This window comes from Equus caballus, chromosome 12 (genome assembly GCF_041296265.1).
Source record: "Equus caballus isolate H_3958 breed thoroughbred chromosome 12, TB-T2T, whole genome shotgun sequence".
Classification (NCBI taxonomy): Eukaryota; Metazoa; Chordata; class Mammalia; order Perissodactyla; family Equidae; genus Equus; species Equus caballus.
The window spans coordinates 45,083,536-45,111,194 of record NC_091695.1 but is presented as its reverse complement, the minus strand read 5'-3'; the positions used below and the strand labels follow the sequence as shown (position 1 = coordinate 45,111,194).

The 27,659-nt window shown below is 49.6% G+C and overlaps 1 protein-coding gene across 4 annotated transcripts in view; it reads left to right on the top strand.

Annotated features, from left to right (window-relative positions):
- The window catches only part of CPT1A (carnitine palmitoyltransferase 1A), a 63,024-nt gene that overhangs the window by 10,710 nt on the left and 24,655 nt on the right, over positions 1 to 27,659 (top strand). For all 4 annotated transcript variants that reach the window (XM_023653766.2, XM_023653765.2, XM_070228386.1 and 1 more), the window contains 8 exon segments: positions 5,447 to 5,600; positions 7,837 to 7,976; positions 13,882 to 14,053; positions 16,869 to 16,970; positions 18,248 to 18,385; positions 19,347 to 19,424; positions 20,754 to 20,861; positions 21,657 to 21,744. In XM_023653766.2, the coding sequence (XP_023509534.2) occupies positions 5,447 to 5,600; positions 7,837 to 7,976; positions 13,882 to 14,053; positions 16,869 to 16,970; positions 18,248 to 18,385; positions 19,347 to 19,424; positions 20,754 to 20,861; positions 21,657 to 21,744 (980 nt within the window).

Genomic DNA, 27,659 nt, shown 5'->3' with positions numbered 1-27,659 from the left:
ACAGCCTTGGCATGTGTTTAACCCAGTAAAGTTCGCTGGGGCTCTTGTGAAGCCCTCGTGATCCCTGACTGTCTGTGAACCTAGTAAGGGCTGGCTGCCTTCCACCTGGAGCAGGTCCCCCTTCCCCTGCTACCCAGCCCAGGTGCTTCACCTGGCGGCTGTTTGTTCACAAGGCAGGTGTGGTCGGCCCGCTGTGGGCAGGGCACCCCTGGGTGGCCCCAGGCCTGGGTCAGCTCCAGGCACTTATGCAAGCACCGGGGCAGGGGTGGGGGGACAGCTTACCTGATTTCCTGGAGCAGGTGTCGCAACCTGAGGGACAGGTTGGCTTTCTGGTGGGGAGATGTGTCAGTCAAAGCAGGAAATCTGACCATTCTCACCATGTTTGCTCAAACTCTGGTCTGGGAGCACGCCATCCTTTCGGGCCGTGGGGAGCGGGGTGGGGCGAATGGCTTTATCCTCTGACTTTCCCTTTGATGGAAAAGGTCCCCAGGTTTAGAGACGTTAGGACCCCTGCAGGCCGGCCTTTGGGGAACAATGGTAGGCGTGTCTTCATCACTTACTCTGGTGGCTGTTTCAGGGCGGCTGGGAGGTGGGACAGGCAGGGCAGTGTGGTCAGGTTGCAGCCACACACTCCTGGGGGTAAGGTAGGCGCTGGGCGTGCGTGCTCTGTGCCAGTGCAGAGGTGACTGTCCCTTCGAGGGTGCTACGGGGCAGAGGGTGTGTGACCGACAGGCCGCCTTGCTCCCCCTCTTTTCTTACTGCACCAGATGGAGGTGGGTGGGTCCAGCAGGTGTTTCTATGCTGCGGACCCCGTGGATGAGTGCCAGGGCAGGGTTGTGGACGGCAACGACCCTGGAGACCTCTTCCCCTCCTGATTTGATCTTCTCTCCATGCGGGCTGTGGGGCCTGGCTGTCTCTCGGCTGATGCTTGATTGCGGATCTGTGTGGCTGACGGGTGAGATGTGTGTGCTCCCCAGAAGGCGGCCACAGAGGAGCCCTTGAAGGGTCTGGGGAGCTTCGAGAGTTGCTCTGCAAGCCTGAGATTTCGCACCGGCTTCAGCAGACATGTGTTTATTTCATTAAACGTATTTTAAGAAACGTCTAGAGGGGCTGGCTCCGTGGCCGAGTGGTTAAGTTCACACGCTCCGCTGCGGCTGCCCAGGGTTCGGATCCTGGGCGCGGACTGGCACCGCTCGTCAGGCCACGTTGAGGCAGTGTCCCACATCCCACAACTAGAAGGACCTGCAACTAAGATATACAACTTTGTACGGGGGGGACCCAGAAAGATAAAGCAGAAAAAAAAAAAAAGGAAGATTGGCAACAGTTGTTAGCCCAGGTGCCAATCTTTAAAAAAGAAAAGAAACGACTAGAAAAGATCACAGACTTATGCAGGAGAAGAGAGACTAGCATAACGGACCCACTGGCCAGCTTTCCCAGTTCTCACACCTGGCCAGTTCATACCTCTGTCCATCCGTGCCCCAGGCCCCCACCATGATTTTGAAGCGAAGCCCATAAAAGATAAAATTACATTGGTAAAGATTTCAATATGTATTGCTAAAAGATAACAGCTCTTTTGAAATACCTTAGGCCACCCCCAAAAAATTTAACAGTAATTTCATAATGCCACGAGGTAAGAATTGTTCGCAGGAGTCAGTGTGAATGGACACTAGGGTGGGCGTACTCGGGGAGAAAGGAGGAGTTTGCAGTCAACTTTGGAACATTTTTGTCACCCCGAACAGAAAACCTCCTCTCCTTGGGCATCACCCCCAGCCCTCGGCAGCCACTACTCTGCTTTTTGTCTCTGTGGGTTGGCCTGTTGTGGGCGTTTCAAGTACATGGAGCATTCAATGGGTGGCCTTCTGTGTCTGGCTTCTTTCATTTAGCAGAATGTTTTCAAGGTTCACCCACGTCGTAGCCGGTGTCAGGGCTTAATTCCTTTTTATTGCCGAAGAACGTTCTGTTATATGGAGAGACCACCTTTTATTTACCCATTCCTCAGTGTAAGGCCATTTGGGTTGTTTCCACATTCTGGTGGTTATGAATAATTCTGCTGTTAACATCCGCCTCCATGGTTTTGTGTGGACATATGGTTTCACTTCTTTAGGGCAGACGCCCAGGAGTGGGATAGCTGGGTCATGTGGTAACTCTGTGCATAACCTTATGAGTGATTGCCAGACTGTTTTGCCCAGGGCCTGTACCATTTTCCTCTCCACCTTCAGTGCCTGAGGGTTCTGGTTTCCCCACATCCTTGCCAGCACTGGATCGTCCATCCTGGTGGGAGTGAACTGGGTTTTTGCCGGAGTTCTGATTTGCATTTCCCTGATGGCTGCAGGAGGCGGGGTTACAAAATATAAATATTTTTAAGCACGAGGCTCTGGCTGCCAGGATCGTGGTGGAATTTTCGCTCGTTAGAGTTGCACAGGGAGCCGTTCGAGCTCGTGTCCTGTTCGCAAGGCCTCGCGTATGGCTGGAAGAGCGAGAGGCTGGCTGAGGACCGCTGTGGTGGCTGCTGCGAAACTAGAAAACCAAATTGTCCATTTTGGGGGCGTTCAGGACTCTTTCATTTGGTTCTTAGTCTGAATCAATCAAAACAAATAAATCCTTAGTTAAGTTCAGAGAGTTCTGACAAGGCTGTTTACTCTTGGAAAGTGACCGTAAGTCGCTTAGACTATAAATCTCAGTCTGCCTGCCTCTGTCTGGCAGAAGTCAGGTTCCTAAGCAAACAAACCTTTGGAGAAAATTGGCTGCAAACACTATATTGCTGTTTAATCTATGGCCATTAATAATCCCTTCACGTTCTGCATAAAGCCCTTGACAGATCTTGTAAATCGTTGAGAGGGTCGCCGGTCTCATCATTTCATCTGCCAAGATGCGTGCCGTGCACAGCTCTGCCTCCTGTTTACTCCGAAGCCTTTGCTGGGTGAAAGGATTAAGAATTAACCTGGGGGAACCGGCCTGGTGGTGCAGTGGTTAAGTTAGCACATTCCACTTCAGTGGCCTGGGGTTCACCGGTTCGGATCCCGGGTGCGGTCATGGCACCGCTTGGCAAGCCATGCCGTGGGAGGCATCCCACACATAAAATAGAGGAAGATGGGCACGGATGTTAGCTCAGGGCCAGTCTTCCTCAGCAAAAAGAGGAGGATTGGTGGCAGATGTTAGCTCAGGGCTTATCTCCCCTCCCCCCAAAAAAATTAACCTGGAGGCCCCGGGAGGATCTCAGAACCTCGATAACTGGCTTCAGAGCTGTTGGCGTGGCTACCCTCGCCAGCGTTCTCAGTTTACCTGTAGCAAGCTTCGAGATCTTTCTGCTTTCAAAAATGGGATGTTTCTTCAGAGCTGGTGGGACCGTGGTGGCTTGCCCCATGCCCTCTGAGTGATGTGTGCCATTCTTGAATGCTTTGCGGGCTGCACTCAACTCAGGTTTTCTTTTTTTTTTTTGCTCACTTGCTCTTTTCTGTCAAAATCATCAGAGCAGAACTGTCAGGTTCTGTGTGCTGACAGTTCCCAGGTGTGCCCACCGCTTCCTTTCCCTCTGCCCCCGCATCCTCACCTGCGACGTCCAGCGTGGCGGGTCCACGTGTGAACTCGGCCCTCCCAGCCCCTATCCTGTCGTCCACACGCTGAGCGACTGGCTCAAGCCGGAAGCCGCCACAGGGCGCCTCAGAGACCCGTTCTGGAGTGGGTCATCCTCCTGCCCCTACTGTCACCACTCTGGGTCGCTCTCCTAGAAGACTGCCTCAGCTTCCTACCGGGCTTGCTTCCCAGCCCCTCCCATGCTCCATCCCGCAGCCAGAGTGGTCCTCTTTAGAACAGTAACAGGAACCGACACCCCCGCCTTGAAGCCCTGCATGCTTCTCCATCCCCTTAGCATAAACCCAGCTGCCTCGCATGGCCGCCCCTGGGCCTTCCTTTAAAGTTAGCCGTCTGCCCTTGACCCCAGCCACCCTGCCCTTGACCCCAACCACCCTGTCCTTGACCCGAGCCACCCTGCCTGTCACTGTAGCCACTAGCCCTGACTCCTGCCACCCTGCCCTTGACTTCTACCTCCAGTTCTTTCACAGGTCTACCTCTGGGCTTAAAGGCTTGCCCTCTGGCTGATCCTTCTGGGCTGTTTCTGCCTCCCTGTCTGAGCGGTGGGAAGGCAGGGGGACCTTTTCTGCCGACATCGATCCTCCCCACAACAGGCACCTAGGATGCAGTCAGCAGACACTGGTTGAACAAACAGATGAATGAGAGTTGGGTGCCTTTCGCCGGCCTGCTCATGGAATCGTGTGTTCTGATGAGCTGAAGACGGAGCGAGTCTGACTTTTGTATCTGGGCCTCTTTGTTCCCCGTTGACTTTGATGGGTCCTACGTCTGCACCCAGTAGGCTTATTAATGAGTCAAAACAGGAAAAAGAGCAAGTGATGAGAAAACACACGCATGCAATGTGGGGTTTTTATTATGGTTCTTGATAGCTTTGCCCCCTCTTTTAGCTTCTGGTTTATCCACGTGGGGCTCTGGGGGCAGGCAGTTTAGGAAGAGATGGTCCATCACCCACCTCCAGAAGGTGGCAGAGGGGCCAGCTCCGGGGGAGCGAGGCCGAGAGGGAAGAGGTGGCACTTTCTAGGGGTGGTGTGTCAGGGGTCCGCCGAGGAAGAAGACAGGAGCAAGGATGAGGGAGACTCGGGATACACCGCAGCCTTGCGAAGCAGTTGAAATGAAATGAACGTTCTTTTGCTCGGCGGTGGTGGGGGGGGATGGCCTGGGGGGCTGGCGGGTCCATGCGCCTCTGATGGTCACCCCCTCGGGTTGTTGATGCCACTTTGATTTCAGGCCCCGCCTCTGAGCAGGAAGGCCCGGGTCCTTGCTCTAAACGCCCACTTGTGGGATTCTGCGCGTCTGATTTTCGTGGGGTCGTCTTTGGTACCCGAGATGGTTTCCCAGGACAGCAGCCACCCTTGCGCCAGAGGCCGAGGCGTTGGTCCTGTGTTCCCATCTGAAGATTAGGGGTTTAGGGCTGTGGTGGACTCATTTCTGGAGCCTCGGGATTTCTTCTGTGCTGGCCTCCAGGAAGCTGGTGGGCGAAATTAGACCTGCCTCTGCATTGCCTGTTGCTAAACAGACGCCAGCTTCCCATGTCAGCTGGAGAGACGGCCAGGGGCCAAGCGGGAGGGATTTCCACGAGCCTGGGGACTGGAGGACACGGGCCAGGGCTGACGGGTTTCACTCCCGGACTCCGCTCCCAGGGCCCCTAAGCAGAGGCAGCGATTGTCCCTATAGTGCTGGACGGGTAGGGGAGGGGGCGCCGTGGGTCGTCACAGAATTTGCTCTTAGTGAAAACTATTACGTCTGTTAAATGGGGAGGACGAACTGAAATTCAGAATGAATTACGCCTGCGTCCGAGGGGTTTTCTCATAGCCTGTAAAATGCTACACTGTGTCACCTTCTCCCTACTTCTTCCCAGGAGATCCCTAAAGATGGCAGAGGCTCACCAAGCCGTCGCCTTCCAGTTCACGGTCACCCCGGACGGGATCGACCTGCGGCTGAGCCACGAGGCCCTGAAGCAGATCTACCTGTCCGGACTTCATTCCTGGAAGAAGAAGTTCATCCGATTCAAGGTTTGCAGCGACTCGCTTAAATCCGTCCGGTATTCGCTTGACCGTCCGAGCCTCGTTGTCGAGGTGCAGTGGGAGGACAAGCATTTCAGTGTCCTTGGCACTTAATTTGTGTTTCCGAGGTGCTCTAAGGCTGACGGCCTCTCACGTACACTGGGTTGCTGAGTTCTTGAAGAAACTCTGTAAGGCAGGTAGGAGGAGTCCGTACCTGCAGGACAGGTGAGTAATCCAGGCCCATAGAAGGCAGGTCACCTGCTCGGGAGAAGCCGAGGAAAGACTAGAATTCCCATCTCCTGCTCCGCGTCCAGAACCCTTTACCCATTGTAGGAAGAGGATTGTTTTCCAGCCGTGTGAAACCGCAGCGAGTCTAACAGGCATCTCGCTGATAAAATCATCAAACATCACAAAAATCGGCACGTCCATTCAGACACACTTAACTTTGCATGTTCTCAATTCGGTTCACCTGAACGAGCGGGAAGGCAGTCACTGTTTTTAAGCACCTGCCTTGTTTTTAATTTATTTTAAAAATCACAGAAGGAGTAAATGAATGCCTGTTTAAAAACGTTCGAACAGGATGAAAGTACCTCCGGTCAAAGGTGCTCCCTCCCCGTTCCCCGGGGTGACCCAGACCACCTTGTCCGTTTCTTCTCGTTTTCCTTTTCCGAGGGTGGCGCAGGTGAGGGCTGTTGAGAAAGGCCCGGGAGCTGGAGCGGGTGACAGCGGGGACAATGGGAAGGTGGGCGGGCCCCTGGCAGCCGGCCTGGCTGGACAGGTGTCGCTGGGCTCTGCCAGTGGGCTCTGGGTCACATCCCGTGTCGCTTGTCCCTGCACCGGCTGGCGTGGTCCACCCAAAGCGGAGGAGGGCACCACCCACAGGGGAAGGAAAGTTCGCCCGCCTGGCCTTGCTGGGAGCGCCTCCTTTTTACCTTCAAATCAGGAAAATAGAAACTTGGGCGCAGAGGTGTGGCCGTCTTTTCAACCCAGTGGAAATGCTGTTCTCTGATTTTAAAGACCTTTTAGTACAATCGAGGCAGCAAGACTAACAGACATGAAAACGTACAGTGAACAGGATGTGGCCGTGCCAACCAATGGCTCAGGAGAGGACCATCTCGTGCTCGGAGGGAGGAGGGGCCGGCAGGGCTGTCAGCGCTGCTGCTGATGCGGGGAGGGGCGCGGGGACGTGGTGAGCCGGGACATTTCCTCTAGAACCTTCCTCCCTCCATTTTCATTTCAATCAATCTCTTATTAAGATGGTTTTAGGGGCCGGCCCGGTGGCCCAGTGGGTTAAGTGCCCCTGTTCTGCTTCGGTGGCCTGGGGTTCACTGGTTCACATCCCGGGTACGGACATGGCACAGCTTGGCAAGCCATGCTGTGGCAGGCATCCCACATCTAAAGTAGAGGAAGATGGGCATGGATGTTAGCTCAGGGCCAGTCTTCCTCAGCAAAAAGAGGAGGATTGGCGGCAGATGTTAGCTCAGGGCTAATCTTCCTCAAAAAAAAAAAAAAAAAGATGGCTTTAGTAAGAATTTTTCTTTAATTGGAAATTTCGAAATATACACAAAAGTAAAAGAGAATCCGGTGCTGTCCCACTTGCCTCCTGGTTTCCACAGCCATCAGTGTTTTGCGTTTGTTTTCATATTCTTCCTCCTCGGCTCCTGCTACTTTTTTTTTTTTTTTTTTTAAGGGTGCGTGGAGGGTTTTGGCTGAAGTATCTTACAGCAGATTCTCGACACGGAGTGAGGTCTCCTGTTAATCCTTTGAGGTTCAGCAGCATCGTGATTCTAGAGTGGCAAGAGGCGTGGCTTTGGAGCTGGGGTCTGGGGCATCCTAGGCGTAGCAGGTTGTGGGGGAGGACGGCACGGTTGGCTCAGTGACGTCCTTAACCTGCAGGGTTTCCTTAGCCCGAGGGTGTGGTGAGGCAGTCTGGGTGGAGTTCCGGAATCTGTAAAACTGGTGCCTTGGGTGATTCTAATGTCCTGGGGTCACTCTCAGGGAAACTGTTTTAGGAGGGTTTTGGCTCGAGGAGAGGAAGGGAAGGAACTGGACACACAAGTTGGAGCAGTTTCGAGGTGGAGGCTCTGGGAGAGATTTCCAGTAGTGACCGCGGGGTCAGGTGGCTTAGCCACCCACGTGCTGGAAACATCTCCCACCCACTGCCTGACATCTCACTGGTCCCCATTGCCAGGGGCCGTGGGGTTTTGTGGGAGGGACCTTGCTCACGACGCCTGTCTGTTTTTAGAATGGCGTCATCACTGGCGTGTACCCAGCGAGTCCTTCCAGTTGGCTCATCGTGGTGGTGGGTGTGATGTCAACCATGTACGCCAAGATCGACCCCTCCTTGGGCATCATCGCAAAGATCAATCGGACCCTTGACACGACGTAAGTAACCCTTTCAAATCTCAAGTGTTCTAGGAAGTTATTGATTTTTTGTGGTTGCTGATATTTTTATGTCTTTTCCAATATAGCGACCATTACTGGTCTGGATTCTGTCTGAAGCTTTGCTCTTGTTACCATGTCAGGTCCTGGGCTGGTGTTAAGGTCCCCCTGGAAAGTTTGTGGTCCCTTGTGGCCCTTTCTCTGAAGACCAGGGGTGAGAAGAGGCACGTTGGTCCAGGGCTACCCGCTGGACCGTGTCGGGGCCCGAGGCGGTGGCCAGGCAGGGTGCGCTTAGCCTGGCAGGTGGCGTCCTCTAAAGGAATTTTGGCTCCAGGAGCTGGTTGTGGACACAGTCACTTCCTTGCACTGGAGTCCCTCCTGGGCTTCTGTGGCCCTGAGAGCTGACTGCTGTGGGGCGCTCTGGGGAGACCTCAGCCCTTGGTTCCCCGTTGGAGTGGCTTAGAACCCCGGGGTGAACCCCAATACCCTCTCCTGGGAGTTTTAGATTTTTTTCTAGGAGCTTGAAAGGCAGCTTTCTTCCTACCGTGAGATTTGGCCCCGAGGAGCCTTTGGGTTGATGCTTTTCTCTAAAGGTATGAATACCGAAAGGTTGGACGTGCCCTAGAGGACATTGATGGGACCCCTCTTATGTCCTTGCTTCCCTCCAGGCCCAGGGGTGGCCCTGACCCCCACGCAGAATCTCCTGCGGGTGGGACCCTGCGCCGTGGTGACCTCTCTCACTGAGGTCTCTGTTGTGAAGGGGAGACATTCAGAAATGCAGATGCTTGCCCAGGGTCACAGAGAGAGGAGGTGGGAGGCTGGAGTTCAAACCCCACTCTGCACACCTCTGACATGTGTGCTTCCTGCCAAGTGCCCTGAGCCCCCCTCAGGGCACCTTCCTGCCAGACAGACAAGCATCGCTGCCTTAGCCACGGATGGCCAGACGGTGGGACCTGGGCCGGCTCTGCTACCCTGTTCATGCCCGTGGCCCTTGCTTTGGAGTACACATTTTTATTTTTTGCTAAGAAAGCTCCCAGTTCCTCTGATGCCCCCATGGCTGCCCGGTGCCAGACCTTCCATCCTATTTCCATGTTGCTTGTTTACATTGGTGATCAATTTAGGTCTCTTACTGGAGAAATAGTGGCGCCCAAGTCCTCGTCCCATAATGGGGCTTTGTTTCTTGGGGCAGGCGTTGCGTGTGGAAGGTGGGGGCCCTTGGGGGACGAGATGGCAGCCCAGGTGTGTCCCCACGTTTCCCGGGCTGTATCTGTGGTGCTGGGGTCTGGCCTAAGCAACACCAGGGAACGTTTGGGCCTTTCCAAGAGCTAGCAGCTGCTGGTCGTTGGATTCAATATAGTTCCTTCAGAAAGGAGCAGGAGGAAGGGGCCGGCCCGGTGGCACAGCAGTTGTGTGCATGTTCCGCTTTGGCGGCCTGGGGTTCGCCAGTTCAGATCCCGGGTGCGGACACGGCACCACTTGGCAAACTACGCTGTGGGAGGCGTCCCACATATAAAGTAGAGGAAGATGGGCACGGATGTTAGCTCAGGGCCAGTCTTCCTCAGCAAAAAGAGGAGGATTGGCAGCAGATGTTCGCTGAGTGCTAATCTTCCTCAAAAAAAAAAAAAAAACAAAAACAAAAAGAAAGGAATAGGAGGATAAACTGGCAGAGTGTGACATGAATGAGAACTTATGGCTCGCCACTGAGTTTGATTCTGATGACCCTAAAGAAATGATTGAGCAGTTTTAACTTAAAGGTGTGGATTTTTTGATGTGGCTTTGAGCGGGAGTCCTTGCCTTGTGAACACTTCAGGAAGCCCCCGGGACACACGGGACACAGCCTCCAGCTGCCTCTCGAAGGCTGGGTGACGCCTTTGTCAGTGTCTGCAAGGACAGGAGACAAGTGTCCTGTCGAGTTGGTGGAAGCCTGCCTGCACGGGAGGCCTGCCAGGTTCCTTGGCCGGGGAGGCTGGGGCAGGGTCCCTGTCACTCTTGTCACTCCTGCCAGAGCCTCTCTCCTCTGGTCCATTGGTTCCCGAGGAACCCCAGGCCTACCCCCTGCGCAGACAGCTCACCTCTGCACGCCCTGTCGTGCTGTTCCTGCGTGCTTTTCAGACGGTTGTGGGTTTAACACTGGTTTTTAATTGGCTCTCCAGTGTGGGCCGTCTCCTAACGCTGGATTATATTTAGAAGTCCTGGCTATTTAAAGCCCTTTATAATCTGGGTCTTTATAAGATTTGTTTCTTTGTCCCTCTAAACCAATTGTGGTAACTGGGCCATCCCCGGCCCAAATTTAGAAAAACCAGGTTAATTAAGCACCAGTGTTTCCAGGCTCAGGGGCCGTTCTGGAACTGTCTTCCTGGAGAGGATCCCCGACATCTCTCGGCCGCTGCTTTCACAAGGGCAGGTGTCTGGGGCCGTGTGGGGTTCGCTGTGTCTTTTTCCCTCCCCTGCAGCCTCGGAGGAAGCTGTTCGTTAATAGAAAGCTTCCTGCGAGCGCCTGTTATGAAAGTGCCTGTGTGTCTAGATATAAAAAGTCCTGGGCGTGTCATTTATCTGTGGACATTAAGATGCTGTTTGGTTTTTGTGAATCGAGTAAATGTGTGTGTCTTTTCCTTTAGTGATGCAGTGCTTAGAAATCTCAAGTGTAGACCATCTGAAAGGTAGGTTCTTAGATTCCTGAACCCAAGCTTGCCTGTAGATGACACCCTCAGAAAAGACCGCATAGGTTTAAAGTAGAGACGACAGGGAAACTGGACCGCAAGATTTGACACGCTATAGAAGGATAGGAGTTTTGAAGCAAGAGTATTTTAGCTTGAAGATATTTGTTTCTATGTTACTTAAGTTTTTTGTTTTCTTTTTAAAGATTGGCACCTGAGCTAACATCTGTTACCAATGTTTTTTTCCCCCTTCTTCTCCCCAATGCCCCTCAGTACATAGTTGTATATTTTTAGTTGTGGCTCCTTCTAGTTGTGGCATGTGGGATGCCGCCTCAGCGTGGCTTGATGAGCGGTGCCATGTCTGCGCCCAGGATCTGAACCTGCGAAACCCTGGGCTGCAGAAGCAGAGCGTGTGAACTTAACCACTCGGCCACGGGGCCGGCCCCAACTTAAGTTTTATAAGGTGTTAAATTGGTGGTTTCCAAATACTGGCGATACCTTTAGGGTTGTATTAGGGCTATATTGGTTGTTTTAGGTTATATTAGGGCTATATTGGTTGTTTTAATAATATGAAGCACACACAAAAATTGTTTTTTAGTTTTTTTGAGGAAGATTAGCCCTGAGCTAACATCTGCTGCCAATCCTCCTCTTTTTTTTTTTTTTTTTTGGCTGAGGTAGATTGGCCCTGAACTAACATCCATGCCCATCCACCTCCATTTTATATGTGGGATGCCTGCCACATCCTGGCTTGATCAGCGGTGTGAAGGTCCATGCCAGGATCTGAACCAGTGAACCCTGGGCTGCTGAAGCAGAACATTCTAGATTACCTGCTGTGCCACTGGGCCTACTCCTTTTTTTACTTTTTTAAATGAGATATGATTGACATATAACATTTTATTGGCTTTAGATATGCAATATAATGATTTGATACATGTGTGTATTACAGAATGATTTCCACAAGTTTAATTAAAATCTGTCAACACATCGGGGCCGGCCCTGTGGCCAAGTGATTGAGTTTGTGCACTCCACTTCGGCGGCCCAGGGTTTCACCGGTTTGGATCCTGGGCGTGGATGTGGCACGGCTCATCAAGTCATGCTGAGGCAGCATCCCGCGTGCCACAACCAGAAGAACCTACAACTAAAGTACACGACTATGTACTGGGGAGTTTTGGGGAGAAAAAGGAAACATAAAATCTTTAAAAAAAAAATCTATCAACACATATACTTACAAATTTTTTCTTCTCGTGATGAGAACTTTTAAGATCTACTCTCTTAGCAGTTTTCAAAAATATACAATACAGGGGCTGGCCCCATGGCATAGTGGTTAAGTCCAGCACGCTCCACTTCAGTGGCCCAGGTTTGTAGGTTTGGATCCTGGGCTCAGACCTACACCACTTGTCAAGCCATGCTGTGGCAGTGACCCACATACAAAACAGCAGAGGAAGATCGGCACAGATGTTAGCTCAGGGCTAATCTTCCTCAAGAAAAAAAAAATGGAGGAAGATGGGCAAGAGATGTTAGCTCAGAGCAAATCTTCCTCACCAAAAAAAAAAAAATTTTATATACATATATATATACACATATATGCAGTTAAGTATAGTTACCATTACATCCTTAGGACTTATTTATCTTTTTTAAGGACTTATTTATCTTATAACTGCAAGTTTGTACTTTTTGACCAACATCCCCCATTTCACCCATCCCCCTCCCCCCTAGCCTCTGGCAACACCCAGTCTGTTCTCTATGTCTATGAATTCAGGTTTTTTTTTTTTTTTAGATTTCACATATAAGTGTGATAATGCAGTATTTGCCTTTCTTTCTCTCACTTAGTTCACTTGGTATAATGCCCTCGGGGTCCATCCGTGTTTTGCAGATGGCAGGATTTCCTTCTTTTTTGTGGCTGAATAATATTCCATTGTATATACATGCCACATCTTCTTTATCCACTCATTGTCGATGGGCACTTAGGTTGTTTCCATGTCCTGGCTGTTGTGAATGACGCTGCAGTGAACATGGGGACGCAGATGTCTTTCTGAGACAGTGATTTCATTTCCTTCAGATGAACGCCCAGCAGTGAAATTGCTGGATCATATGGTAGTTCTATTCTTAATTTTTTGAGGAACCTCCATCCCGTTTCCCGTAGTGGCTGCCCCAATTTACATTGCCACCAACAGTGCACAAGCGTTCCCTTTTCTCCACATCCTCACCGACATTTGTTATTTAAATTGTTTTATTTTTAAATATTTGATGGTTTCGAGAACATCTAAAACCACAAAGACGTATGAAGAACTACATTTCCTCATTTTTCAAGTCCTATCTTTACCATAAAATATATTACTTTCCTTAGCAAATGAAAACATTTTCTCTGTCTAAGTTTATTATTTAAATGGTCATTTTAGGGGCCAGCCCCGTGGCTGAGTGGTTAAGTTCATGCCCTCCACTTCGGCGGCCCAGGGTTTCGCTGGTTCGGATCCTGGGCACAGGCATGGCACCGCTCATCAGGCCACGCTGAGACGGCGTCCCACATAGCACAGCCAGAAGGACCCACGGCTAGAATATACAATTATGTAGTGGGGGGCTTTGGGGAGAATAAGAAAAAAAGAAGAAGATTGGCAACAGATGTTAGCTCAGGTGCCAATCTTTAAAAAAATAAATAAGTAAAAATAAATGCTCATTTTACACGATCAGTTTCTTCCTTTATTTGTGATAAATATTCCTGCCTAGAGCTCTTTTCGATATAAATAGTTGAGGTCATGGTTTTGCCAAGGGATCCAAGTTTCTTATGAGTAATAGTGAAATCCACAGGTATGTTTGAAAATAAAAACCCACAAGGAGCAGGAAGGGAATAGCACAGACTGGCTGCGAGCGGCCAGCCAAGCAGATGCCAGCAGGTCGATCTGAGGCTCGTTATCCTCGGGGCCGGGCCACAGCCTCACAGAGTCCCCTCTGTTGTGGTCGTCCCTAGACCCTCGAGGCACTGGTGCGTTTTTCCTGATCACACAAGTCAGCCTTGGCTTGTTTCGAGTACCACCGACACAGGAGGGGCTGGTTCTTCTGGAGGCAAGAAGAAAAGTGCCGGAGTCTTTTGAGAGTTGGACTAATATGAATGTCCTCGCTTTGATTAGACCCAACTCTGATCGGGGCCTGCGGTCCCCTTTGTGTCCACGGCAGGCCGATGCGGTGTCTCCCAGAGCCGCGGCCCACGTCTTTTTCGCACGCTAACGTACCCGCGTTTTGTCCTGTCTCGGTAGTGGCTACATGTCCAGCCAGACGAAGAACATCGTCAGCGGCGTCCTCTTCGGCACAGGCCTGTGGGTGGCCCTCATCATCACCATGCGCTACTCCCTGAAGGTGCTGCTGTCCTACCACGGCTGGATGTTTGCGGAGCACGGCAAGATGAGTCGCGCCACCAGAATCTGGATGGTAATTGATCTCCCCTCTCTGTGGGGAGCTGCTGTGGGGTTTCTTAACCGCTTTATCGAGATGGGCTTGACATACAAAAAGTCGTACCTATTTCACGTGTACGCCTGATGTGTTTGGGGGTCAGTCGACAGCTGTGAAGCTGTCACCACCGTCGCTGCCACAAACGTGTGCATCTCCTCCCAGAGTTTCCTCGTGCCCCACTGTTTTTTTTCCTTTTGTGGTAAGAGCGCTAAACATGAGATCTCCCCTCTTAGCAAATTTTGTGTGTGTGTGTGAGGAAGATTGGCCCTGAGCTAACGTCCGTACCCATCTTCCTCTATTTTTGTATGTAGGGTGCCACCACAGCATGGCTTGATGAGCAGTGCATAGGTCGATAGCTGGGATCCAAACCTGTGAACCCCTGGCTGCTGAAGCTGAGCGTGTGCACTTAACCGCTATGCGACTGGGCTGGCCCCCTCTTAGCAGACTTTTTTCTTTTTAATTTAAATTTAATTTTAATTTTTTTTTTAAAGATTTTATTTTTCCTTTTTCTCCTCAAAGCCTCCCGGTACATAGTTGTGCATTTTTAGTTGTGGGTCCTTCCAGTTGTGGCATATGGGACACTGTCTCAGCGTGCCTTGACGAGCTGTACCATGTCTGCACCCAGGATTCGAACCAGCGAAACCCTGGGCCACTGAAGTGGAGCGCGTGAACTTAACCACTTGGCCACAGGGCCAGCCCCTGATTTTAATTTTTTATTTTTTTTAAATATTGACATCAGAGCTAACATCTGTTGCCGATCTTTTTTTTCTCTTCTTCTTCTCCCCAAAGCCCCCCAGTACGTAGTTGTATATTCTAGTTGTAGGTCCTTCTAGTTGTGGCATGTGGGACGCCACCTCAGTGTGGCCTGATGAGCGGTGCCAGGTCCACGCCCAAGATCCGAACCAGCGAAACCCTGGGCCGCCGAAGTGGAGCGCATGAACTTAACCACTTGGCCACGGGGCCGGCCCCTGCATATTTTTAAGTATATGATACTGTATTGTTAGTCCCAGGCCCTGTGTGGTACAGTGGATCCCTGGAACTTATTTATTTCGTGTCACTGAAATTTTGTACGTTTTAACCAATGCATCTCCATTTCTCCTGCCTCCTGGCACCCATCATTCTACTCACTGTGTCCGAGATTCTCTGACTCCTTTAGGTTCCACAGATCAGCACGGTCAGGCAGTGTTTGTCCTGGGCCTGGCTCATCTCACTTAGCCTAGTGTCTCGTGTGGACGGCTTTTACGTTTTTTTTTTTGAGGAAGATTAGCCCTGAGCTAACATCTGCTGCCAGTGCTCCTCTTTTTGCTGAGGAAGACTGGCCCTGAGCTAACACCCGTGCCCATCTTCCTCTATTTTATATGTGGGACGCCTGCCACAGCATGGCTTGACAAGCGGTGCCGTGTCCGCATCCGGGAGCCGAACCGGCGAACCCCAGGCCGCTGAGAAGCGGAACGTACACACTTAACCGCTGCGCCACCGGGCCAACCCCGAGGGCTTTTACTTTTGAAAGTGGTGTCCTCCTGGGACCTTTCCTCGGGACACTTGGTTGGTGACTTGGGTGTTGACCTCTAAGTGCTGGAGAGGTCTGATTCACCATGACTCATAAGTTTAGGTCAAAGGGTGTTTTTCTTTAATGATGTTTGTGAGTTCTGAACATTTCAACTAATGTCTGCTAGGTTTGTCATCCAGATCATCCACTGAATAAAAATCCCGTCCGTCCACTTTTTGGAGCTTTTCCGTCCGGCTTGTAGTTGGGCGTTAAGAGGTTTCCCTAGCTGACCAGTCTGACCCCGACTCCCTGACTCGGCCTTAGCTTCCGGCATGTTCCAGTAGCTCGCCTCGGCCCTTTGCCCGAGTGTCACATATTTGCCATGTGCATGGATGCTTGTCCCGATTTCACCGAAGGACGGCTCCGTCCGTGGGCTGGACGCCGCCTCTGGGGCCTTGCCCCTGAGTGAAGCCTGGGAGCCACGGTGGTGCCGGCCCCACACTCCTGCACTTCCCTCTTTCCCAAAGTGACTTCCTGCTGGTGCTGGTGTTACCTTTTCTGAGTTCCAGAGAAGCAGAATTTAACGCCCAGAGCGGATCAGAGATGGCTTCCCCTCGCTTCACCAGACGGGTTAAGCGGCGTTCCCCTAGGATGGCATTCATGGCCAATGTCCCTTTGAGTGCCAAGGCCCTTCAGCATCAAGAACAACCCCTCCCACACCATGAGCCCTAGAAAATCACTTATGGTCTGGTCAGCATGAGATGACCCGTTACACCAGGGTTAGATCATTCCAGCCTAAATCAAGGGCCGATAGAAGGGAGGTGCGTGCTGTCCACGAGGTTTGACAGTGATGGAGGGGGCCACACTGCTTCCCCTGGGGTGGCTCGAGGTCCAGGTGCCTCCACTCAGCCCCTCCTCACTGTTGCCAGAGCTTCCAGCCAATCCCGAAACCAGGGGCCTCACAGGAGGACGTGGGGGAAACTTGCCCCCATGCAGAAGCCGAAGTCAGACTGCAGAATCGTGGTGCCCGCGGAGCGGCACCTCCTGGACGGGGCGGGACATCTGGAAGCATCTGCCACCCCCAGGCTTTTTTTCAATCATTCGGCCTGGTTGTTTTGGGGGGCATTACCTGCAGATTTACTGAGGCCTGCGAGGGTAGGGGCGCAAAGCGGACTGGAGGAAAAATACACCACGGAAAATCAGGAAACAGTCGACGGCTTGTCTACGCTTGAGAACTGCTGTCGGATCTTTAACGTAGTCTCAGCTTTTAAAACGTACCTTTTTTTTTTTTTTTCCTCCCCCAAGTGTATGGTCAAGATCTTTTCTGGCCGAAAACCCATGTTGTACAGCTTCCAGACGTCCCTGCCGCGCCTGCCGGTCCCGGCCGTGAAAGACACCGTGAACAGGGTAGGTGGAGCCGCTCTCTGCAGTGCTGCGTCCTGGGGCTTGAGGTCTAGGACCTGAGGATGGCCGTCCGTGAATTTGCCGTCGTTGGCTGTCTTAGCCCTCGGGAGTGCACCTGGTAGGCCTGTTATATGAGATCTTTTTTTCCCCAATGTATCAGCACATCTTAGATGTTTTTTATTTATTTTATTTATTTTTTTTTTTGAGGAAGATTAGCCCTGAACTAATATCTGATGCTGATCCTCCTCTTTTTTGCTGAGGAAGACTGGCCCTGAGCTAACATCCGTGCCCATCTTCCTCTACTTTATATGTGGGACGCCTGCCACAGCATGGTGTGACAAGCAGTGTGTAGGTCTGCACCCGGGATCCTAACCCGAGAACCCCTGGCCGCTGAATTGGAGAGTGTGAACTTAACCACTATGCCACGGGGCTCCCCCCCCGAATGTTTAAGAGGATCACTCCACAGCCTTTGAGTGCCCCTCAGCTGCTGTCTCTGGGGCCCCGTGGGGCAAGGCGTGGAGCAGAGCGTGGATCCCCTGTAAGACCTGTCGTGACAACAACCACAGCCATCATTCACCCCTCAGAACCGCTCTGCAAGGGCGGGAGCCACTCCATTTCTTTTTTTGTATATCGTTAAAATATGCATAACGTAAAATCGACCATTTTCACGTGTACAATTCTGTGCCATTAAGTACGTTCCCAGCGTTGTGCAACCACCACCACCAAGTCCTTCTAGAACTTTGTCGTCACTACCAGCCTGGCGTCCACAGCAGCTGCACCGTTTCGCATTCCTCCCCGTGGTGTGGGAGGGCTCCGATTTCTCCACGTCCGAGGGCCCCGTTTTCAAAACTGTGTAGTAACTGGGGGACCTCTTGGCTTTTGAGTCGGGGCTTAGTTACTTAGTCTCGCTTGGCCTTTTCCAGTTTCTCCCATCTCTGTGCCCTTGCCTATGAAACAGGCGGTGCAGAGAGGAGGGAGGTGGGAGGCCCACGGCTCTTCCCGGGAGATGCCTGGGGCCTGGGTGTCCGCCCGTCTTGTCAGCCCTGAGGTTCACTTTGACGCTTTTGTGCTGGTGCAGGATCTGGGGAGCCTGTGTGCCAGTAAAGCCTGAAAAAGTTTAATTCATGATCCTGACGCTAAAACATCATTTCTCGCTTGAGCGAGCTAACTTGCTTGAAGTTTGGCGAAACCGGCTTGGGGAGGATTTGAAAATCTCTGCCGTGGGTTTAGATCTGTTCTCAGGCCCACGCGTGCTTTAGCCCGGCTTGTGTTTCTTCCAGTATCTGGAATCGGTGAGGCCTCTGATGAAGGATGAGGACTTCAAGCGGATGACGGCCCTCGCCCAGGATTTTGCTGTCAATCTCGGACCGAGGTTACAGTGGTATTTGAAGCTGAAATCCTGGTGGGCTACGAATTATGTGAGTCTCTACGCATGCTGTTTTTCTTGGTGGGATTTTTTTGTGTGATAATACTACTAAATCATTCCACGAACCAGCTGAGCGTCCCTCTGCCTGGCGGCAAGAGGAGACGTTTGGCGCGTGAAACGAGGCGGGGAGTCTGGTTTTGAGGGACTAGCTGGTGTGGGAGAGAAGGTGTTAAATAGGGGCAGGCGAGACTGATGGATGAGGCTAGAGGTGATTGGTGGGCAGTGAGTGGAGGGAGGGAGCCAGAGAGGCTGGGGGTCACGTGCTGCTCTGGATTAGGGGCTGGTTACACAGGTGTGTTGAATTCTTGAACATTTGCACACATTCCCTCAGACTCTCACGTGCGCACCATTCTGTGTGTGTATACCCTTTAACACAAAGTAGGAAAAAAAGTGGTCCCTCGCTCCAGAAGGATGTGACCGAGCCAGAAGCTTGTGGGTGTGGTTGTGACCGCTGGCCATCTCGGGATACTGGGACGTGGCCCTGGGGTGGGGGGGGGGGGGGTGAAGACAATGCACGTGGGCCCGTGTTAGTGCGGTGGCTCTGAAAGGGAACCGAACAGGATTGAGACCGCGGCTGCTGTGGGGAGCCCCGGGATGCGGGAAGACGAGAAAGAGTCTGCAGCGCCATTTTAGATAGCGTTGACTGTTATGAAATGTTAGCAAACATTGATCACCTATTTTCCACTTGGTCTTTTCTTTTTAACTGTGTGTAAAATAAAGGTGATCTACCTTCTAGCTATGTCATAACCTAGAAAAAAAAAAAAACCACTTTTGATTTCTCGCTTTGTTGCGGTCCACTTAGTTAGGGCTGCCTTTCTGGGAATGGCCCTGAGAGAGGGACATGATGCCAGGCAGGCGGGACAGAAAGCCCTCGGCGCTCCGCCTGGGGCCCTGGCGACCTGGGTTGCTCCCGTCGAGCTTGTCGGTTGGTCTCTCCTCTTTGCCCCCGACAGGTGAGTGACTGGTGGGAAGAGTACGTCTACCTCCGCGGCCGGGGGCCTCTGATGGTGAACAGCAACTACTACGCCATGGTGAGTGCCCCAGGCCGGCGCCACAACGCCACAACGGGTGGAGACCCAGCGGCCGGGGAGGCGACTTCCTGGCGCCGTGGGCTGCCTGGGAAAGCTTGAGGGCTTGACCCCTGTTCCTCCTGGTCCTGCCTTCCTGTCCATCGGGGAGCCCAGGACCTGCTTTCCAGGCCAGAGAACACTGTGGATGCCTTTTGTGTTTGCAAAGTAGCTCAAGGGCACTGAGCTACTGCGGAGAAATTTGGATGGCAGACGGACTCTCTTGACCAACAGGAATTCCTCTCTGTGACAGGATCGGCTGAGAGTTTGCCCCCGGCCGACACAGAGCTTGGTCCTTCTACACCCTAGGACACCGGGGGTTGCATATCATGTTGTTTTCATGTCTCTTTCTAGACATCGATGGTCTGGGAGAGTATACACCATTGTTTTATTAGAAGCCTCTCAATTTGGGTTCTAATAACCAGTGTTTAGTAACTTTAATAACTGGCAAATCTAGTTCTTTCTTTCTCTTTCTTTCTGTTCTTCATTTCCTTCTGTTTTTCCCTCTTTTCCTTTTTTTTTTCTCTTTATTTATCGTTTGCTTTTTCTTTCCGTCCTTCTCCTTTTAAAATTTTTCTCTTAACTTTCTTTTCCATCGGAAACGATCTCAAACTTAGACAAAAAATGGTTGGGACGGAACATGGAACTTCTTTTCTGAGACTGAGCCGTCCGCCTGGTGCCCTCTTGTTCCTGGAAACTGGTGTTTGTTTCCCACCGGCCAAGGCACTTTCCCACATCACTGGGGGCGTGCTGTGCACATAGGTGCTCTCAAAATGTGGTTCAGATCCGGGCCCCTCGGCCTTTTCCTCCAATCGGGGAAAATCGAGGCATTTACAAATGGGTCTCAAGATTTAGAAAGTTGCAAGCACTACTCTACAGAAAAGCTTATTTTAACCTTTGGTTAAATCTCCTTCAGGAAACTTCCTAGTTATCTAATTGTTCCCTTTTATTTCTGCTTTTCTTTTAATGCTTTCTATGAGGATACGTGGGGCAAAATACTGTTATCTTTTTAAAAATTTGAATTATATTTATTGAAAATTTAATTTTAAAATATACCATTACCTTTACTAGCCCCAGAATTTACTTGGGGGCTTATGTTCTTATAAGATGGGAACCAAATAAAACTGACAAAGTGTAGGAAATGAAATTACAACCTCCTTTCTGGGAGCAGGTGTAATGTAGCAGACGCGTGGAACCATTTTAATAGTGTGGAAGCGCTCTGTGCGGTGTTTCAGTTGGCTTGGCTTTCCCCGGGGGACGCTCTCTCTGCTGACACGGGTTTTCCGTTTTCAGGATTTGCTGTACGTCATACCGACTCACCTGCAGGCAGCCAGAGCAGGCAACGGGATCCACGCCATCCTGCTCTACAGACACAAGCTGGACCGGGAGGAAATCAAGCCAGTATGTGAACAAAGTGCTTTTTTAAAAAAAGATATTTTAAAACAGCTTTATTGAAGTCTCGTTGACCTATCACACAGGATGGAAGCGTACGATTTGATAAGTTCTGGCACATATATGTAGGTATATCTGTGAAACCATCCCCGTGATCGAGATACCAGACACTTTATCACCCCCAAAGGCTCCCTCGTGCGCCTTTGTGATCTCTCCAACTCTCTCCTGGTCCTTGCTGGCCCCCGTCATCACCGCCGGCTCACCCCTCACCTGCTGTCACTGTAGATTCGTTTGCATTTTCCAAAGCTTTATGTAAACGGAATCGTACAGAATACACTTTTTTTTTTTTTGGTCTAGCTTCTTTCACTCAGCGTAATTTTTTTGAGATTTAATTCTCCTTGTATATCCTAAGTGGATCTGTGTCTCATGTACCTTAGTTCTGCGATTTGCCCTTCAAAGAAACTCCTGTTTGCTTTTGAAGGACAGTGATGTGGCTGGTGCGCTACTCGTAAGAAACAAGACATTTCCTTCTTAAAGCCTCCTTTGGTTTAAGTGTCAGCTTATAAGTGACCGACTGCAGAACGTTATTTAGGAATTACGATTTGGGAAGTTGCGCCCTGGCGTGCATGGGTCAGCAAGTCCTCAGGGAACAGCTCTCCTTTATGGAGTTCGGAAAAGATTAAGTCCAGCCCCACCACGAGCACAGAAAACAAATCTAGCGTTTCAAAGGTGTGGTCTTACGTCGCTCCTGTTTTTTTCCCCCCTGTGGAGTTTCTGTTTGTTTGAAACATCTTTTTGTTCCAGATTCTTCTTTTGGGGTCCACAGTTCCGCTCTGCTCGGCGCAGTGGGAACGGATGTTCAATACTTGTCGGATCCCAGGGGAGGAGACAGGTGAGTGCAGCATCCTCGGGGCGCCCGTTGGGAATGCTCAGCATCAGAAGATGTCGAAGGAGGCCACACTGACTCGTGCTGACCCCTCCCGAGAGTCAGAGAGTTCAGGCTCCTGAACGTTCCTTCTGTTGACGCTCCTTGGTCCGTCTTTGGCCTGGACGGTTGACCTTTGTTCAGAGTCACTTTCTCCTCGGTTGAAGGCTGTCTTGTAGGGTGTTTACTCAGGTCTGGTTAGGAATATTCTAGTTCTTCATCTGGATCCCCCAGGGGTGTTTTGCTCTGGGTCGCATGCGCACTGCGGGGTTTAGTGGGGAACGAATGCTGGATTGTCCTCGGGAAGCTGGATTTGTGGTCCAACAGCTCACTTATGGCAGCCTGACCTTGGACACTGCCCCCCACCCCCGAATGTAAGGTGGCCACATAATCTGGCCAAGCTGGACACCCTCGAGAAGGCAGGGGAGAGACAGCGGCTCGCTGGGACCGTCCCAGCAGGGCTCAGGCCGTGCAGTCTCTGAGCATCCGGACGGCCGTGTAGGGAGGAAGTACCTGCCACTCTCGATTGACCAGCCGGACCCTGTCTGAGACATCACAGCGGGCCCTTGTCATGAACCCCATGCTGCTTTGGAAGCTGGCTATACAGAGTTCCGAGCCGATCCAGCTTTTAGGGTGTGTCATCACAGCCGGTCCTTCCGGACTATGAGTCGCAGGCAGTAACCTGCACTGTCATGATGGGCAGGGGGCCCTTGGGCAAAAATCCTGGCCCCTGGCTGGCTTCCCTGAGTGGACTGGTCGCTTTCCTCTGGCCCGGCGTTCAAAGGCGCTCTGAGAACTCACCCCATGTATGTTCACGCTCGCACAGTGTGGGGTGTTTCCAGCTAAAAAGTAGACCTCTCTGTCACGTGCAGGAGATCATTGACCTGTGCCCAGACACATGAAAAATGGATAAGTTGGCCAAAAAAAAGCAGTATTGGGACAGTTGGCTATTTGTAACGAAGTCAAGTTGGCTCTCTCCATTCTCTAACAGTATTTTTTAAAATGATTTTAATGAAATGTGCAGCTTTTCTTCGTAAGGGTCTCGTGCATCATCAGTTGGAGTTATTCCAAGGCACCTTGTTGTTTTTATGGTTTTAGGTTATTTTCAAGTTTTTGGTTACTGACTGTTAGTTTTCTGGGGCTGCTGTAAGCAAACACCACAGCCCGGGGGCTTACACGGACATTTATCTCCTCATCGTCCTGGAGGCTGGAAGCCTGAGACCCAGGTATGGGCAGGGCTGGTTCCCGCTGAGGCCTCTCTCCCTGGCGTGTAGACGCCGTGTCCTCCCTGTGTCCTCACACGGTCATCCCTCTGTGTGTCTGTGTCCTCATCTCCTCTTAGAGGACCAGTCCTATGGGATCGGGGCCCACCTTAATGACCTAGTTTTAACTTAATTACCTCTTTAAAAGACTCTGTCTCCACATACAGTCACATTCTGAGGTTAGGGCGTCAACATATGAATGGGAGGGGCGCAGTTCAGCCCATCGCACTGAGGCATGGGAATGCAAATGTTTCATGAATCGAGTTTATACTCAGCTGTATTCTTATTAATTTAAACAGCCGCTCAGATTGGTGGGAATTTCTCTGTGGCTGATCATGGCTGCAGAGGACGACGTTGATAGTTTCCTTCCAAGCCCTTTATTTCTTTCTTTTTTCTGATTTTACCGTACTGGCCAGGGTCTCTCGTTCATGTTGAATAGAGGTGGTCATCGTGTGCGTTTTCTGATTTCTGACTGTAAAGTAAAGGCTTTAAGTGCATGTTTGGTGTAGTTTTCTGCTAGAAACCTTCAGCAGGGTAAAAAAGTTCCCTTCCATTCCAGGTTGGCCGAACATCTGAAAAAACTAGGTGCAACGTGGATATTAATGAGTTCTGTGCCTCATATGGCCAATTCCTTCCTAAGTGGCATGTCCTCAGTGGGTGGCACATGGCTTTCTCAGCATTTCCAGGCTAGAGTGGTCCATTGTTTTATGGTTTCTTAGCGGGTTTTTTTTTTTTTTTTTTTGGTGAGGAAGATTGGCCCTGAGCTAACATCTGTTGCCGATCTTCCTCTTTTTGCTTGAGGAAGATTGTCCCTGAGCTAACATCTGTGCCCGTCTTCCTCTACTTTGTATGTGGGAGGCCACCACAGCATGGCTTGATGAGCAGTGTGTAGGTCTGCACCCAGGATCCAAACCCATGAACCCTGGGCCACCAAAGCAGAGCATGCAAACTTAATCACTGTGCCACTGGGCTGGCTCCATTAGCCTTTTATTCTTTGTAACACTCATCATACTATTAATTATGTCTGTAGGATGTCTTTCCCACCAGCCTGTGTCTGCCTCATTCAGACATCATTGTGTGCCCCACACCCAACAGTACTTAGGAGGGAGGACTCCATAAATATTCATTGAATGAATTTACTTAATCATACTCCTCTGATGTTTAAGCTTTTTAAAGTTTCTCTCTAGGGTGCATTTCCCCCCCCAGTTTTTTTTTATTATGGCAAAATACACATAACAAAATTTACCATGTTAACCTTTTTTTTTTTTTTTTGAGGAAGATTAGCCCTGAGCTAACATCTGCTGCCAATCCTCCTCTTTTTTGCTGAGTAAGACTGGCCCTGAGCTAACATCCATGCCCATCTTCCTCTACTTTATATGTGGGACACCTCCCACAGCATGGCTTGCCAAACAGTGCCATGTCTGCACCCAGCATCCGAACCGGCGGACCCCGGGCCACCAAAGTGGAACATGCTCACTTAACCACTGCACCACCAGGCCAGCCCCAGCCATGTTGACCATTCTGAAGTGTCTAGTCCTGTGTATTAAATACATTCATGATGTCGTGCAGCCATCACCACATCCACCTCCAAAACTCTTGTCACCTTGTAACACTGAAACTCCACCCCCATTAACCACTAACTCCCCTCTTGCCCCCTCCCCCAGCTCCTGGCAGCAACCATTCTGTGTTCTGTCTCTATGAATTTGACTAAGTACCTCATATAGGTGGATTCATACAATGCTTGTCCTTTTGTGTGCGGCTTATTTCACTCGGCATAATGTCCTCAAGGTTCATCCATGTTGTAGCAGGTGTCAGAATTTCCTTCCTTTTTAAGGCTGAATAATATTCTGCTGTCTGGATAGACTGCATTTGATTTATCCATTCATCCATCAAAGGACACTTTCCTTGCTTCCAGGTTTTAGCTATAGGGAATAATGCTGCTTGTGAATGTGGGTGTGCAAATATCTCATTGAGACCCTGTTTCCAATTCCTCTGGGTGTCTACCCCAGAGGTGGAATTGCTGGATCATATGGTAATTCTATTTTTAATTTTTTGAGGATCCCCCATACTTTTTCCCAGAGTGGCTGCACCATTTTACAGCCCTGCCAACAGGGCACCAGGGTTCCAATCTCTTCATATCTTTGCCAACACTTGTTTTCCGTTTTTTTGGTGGGAGCCATCCTAATGGGTGTGAAGTGGTATCTCATTGTAGTTTTGATTTGTATTTCCCTGATGCCTGGTGATATTGAGCATCTTTTCATGTGCTCATCGGTCATTTGTATGTCTTCTCTGTAGAAATGTGTATTCAAGTTCTTTGCCCATTTTTGAATTGAGTTGTTTGTTTTTCTGTTGTTGAGTTTTAGGAGTTCTCTGTGTATTCTGGATATTAATCCCTTATCAGGTATGTGATCTGCAAATATTTTCTCCCATTCTGTGGGTTGCCTTTTTATTCTGTGAATAGTGTCTTTTGATGCACAAAAATTTTTAATTTTCATAAAGTCAATTTTGTCTGTTTTTTCTTTTTGCTGCCTGTGCCTTTGGTTTCACAGCCAAGAAATCATTGCAAAATCCAATGTCATGAAGGTTTTTCCTGTGTTTTCTTCTAAGTTTTATAGTTTCAGGTCTTATATTTAAGTCTTTAATCCATTATGAGTTAATTTTTATATGTGGTGTTAGGGTCCAGCTTCATTCTTTTGCATGTGGCTGTCCAGTTTTCCCAGCACTATTTCTTTAAAAGCTTGTATCTTGGCCCTCTCAAAAATCATTTGACTACATAGGCAAGAGTTTATTTCTGGACTCTCTTGTCTCTTCTGTTGTTCTGTATGTCTGTCTTTATGCCAATGCCATACTTGTTTTGATTACCGCAAACAGTTCTGAAATTAGAAAGTGTGGGTCCTCTATCTTTGTTCTTTTTGAAGATTGTTCTGAGTATTTGGGGTCCCTTGACCTTCCATATGAATTTTAGGATGGGTTTTTCTATTTTTCACAAAAAAAACACCATTAGGATTTTGATATGGATTGTAGTGAATCTGTAAATTGCTTCTGGTAGTATGGACATTTTAACAATATTAACTCTTCCAACCCATGAAAATGGGCCGTGTTTCCATTTATTCATGTCTTCTTTAATTTCTTTCCCCAACATTTTGTAGTTTTCATCGTACAAGTCTTTCACCTCCTTGGTTAATTCCTCAGTATTTTCTTCTTTTTGATGCTCTTGTAAATGAAATTTCGTAATTTCCTTTTCAGAATATTATTTGTTACTGTATAAAAATACAACTGATTTTGCCTGTTGATTTTGTATCCTGCTACTTTCCCAAATTCATTTATTAGTGCTAACAGGTTTTTTTTTTTTTAAACAAAGCTTTTTTTTTGTTTTTAGCTGGGGAAGATTTGCCCGGAGCTAACGTCAGTAACAGTTTTTTTGTGTAACCCTTGGGATCTTCTACATATAAGATCATATCATCTGTGAACAGAGAGAATTTCACTTCTTCCGTTCCAATTTGGATGCCTTTTATTTCTTTTTCTTTCCTAACTTCTCTGTCTAGAACTTCCAGCACTATATTAATACAAGTGGTGAAAGTGGACATCCTTGTCTTGTTCCTGATCTTAGAGGAAAAGCTGTCAGTCTTTCACCGTTGAGTACGATGTTTGCTGTTGGTTTTCATAGATAGCTTTTATTATGTGGAGGAGGTTTCCTTCTATTCCTAGTTTGTTGAGTGTTTCTATCCTGAAAAGGGTGTTAAATTTTGTCAAATGCTTTTCCTGCATCAAGTGAGATGATCATGTGGTTTTTCCCTTCGTTTTGTTGATGGTGGCGTATCACACTGATCGATTTTTGTATGTCGAACCCTCCTTGCATTCCAGGAATAAATCCCACTTGGTCACGGTGTATATACTTTTAGTATGCCGGTGAATTCTATTTGCTAGTATTTTTGTATCCATATTCATAAGAGATATTGGTTTGTAGTTTTCTTTTTTTTTATAGTGTCTTTTTCTGGCTTTGGCATCAGACTAAGGCTGGCCTCATAGAATGAGTTAGGAAATATTCCCTCCTCTTCATTTTTTGGGAAAAGTTTGAGAAAATTGGTATTAGTCCTTTAAATGTTCGGTAGAATTCACCAGTGAATCTTTTGGTTGAGATTTTGGGGGGGAGGGGCCCAGGGGAAGATTTGTTATAAGCTAACATTTGTGCCAGTCTTCCTCCTATTTTCTTCCTTTTTCCCTCCCTAAGCCCCAGTACATAGTTGTATATTCTAGTTGTAAGTTCTTCTGGTTCTCTCCTATGAGTCACCACCACAGCATGGCTCCTGACAGACGCATGGTGTAGGTCTGTGCCCGGGAACTGAACCCAGGCTGCTGAAGCAGAGCAAGCCGAACTTTAACCACATGGCCATCAGGGCTGGCGCTCTTTGTTGAGATTTTTGAATCCTGATTCCATCTCTACTAGTTTATACGTCTATTCAGATTTTCTATTTCATAGTTTCATCTTGGTAGGTTTTGAGTTTCTGGAAATTTGTCCATTTCATCTAGGTTATCAATTTGTTGGCATAAAGTTGTTCATAGTTATCTTTTATAATCCTTTTTATTTCTGTAGAATCAGTAGTAATGTCCCCACTTTCA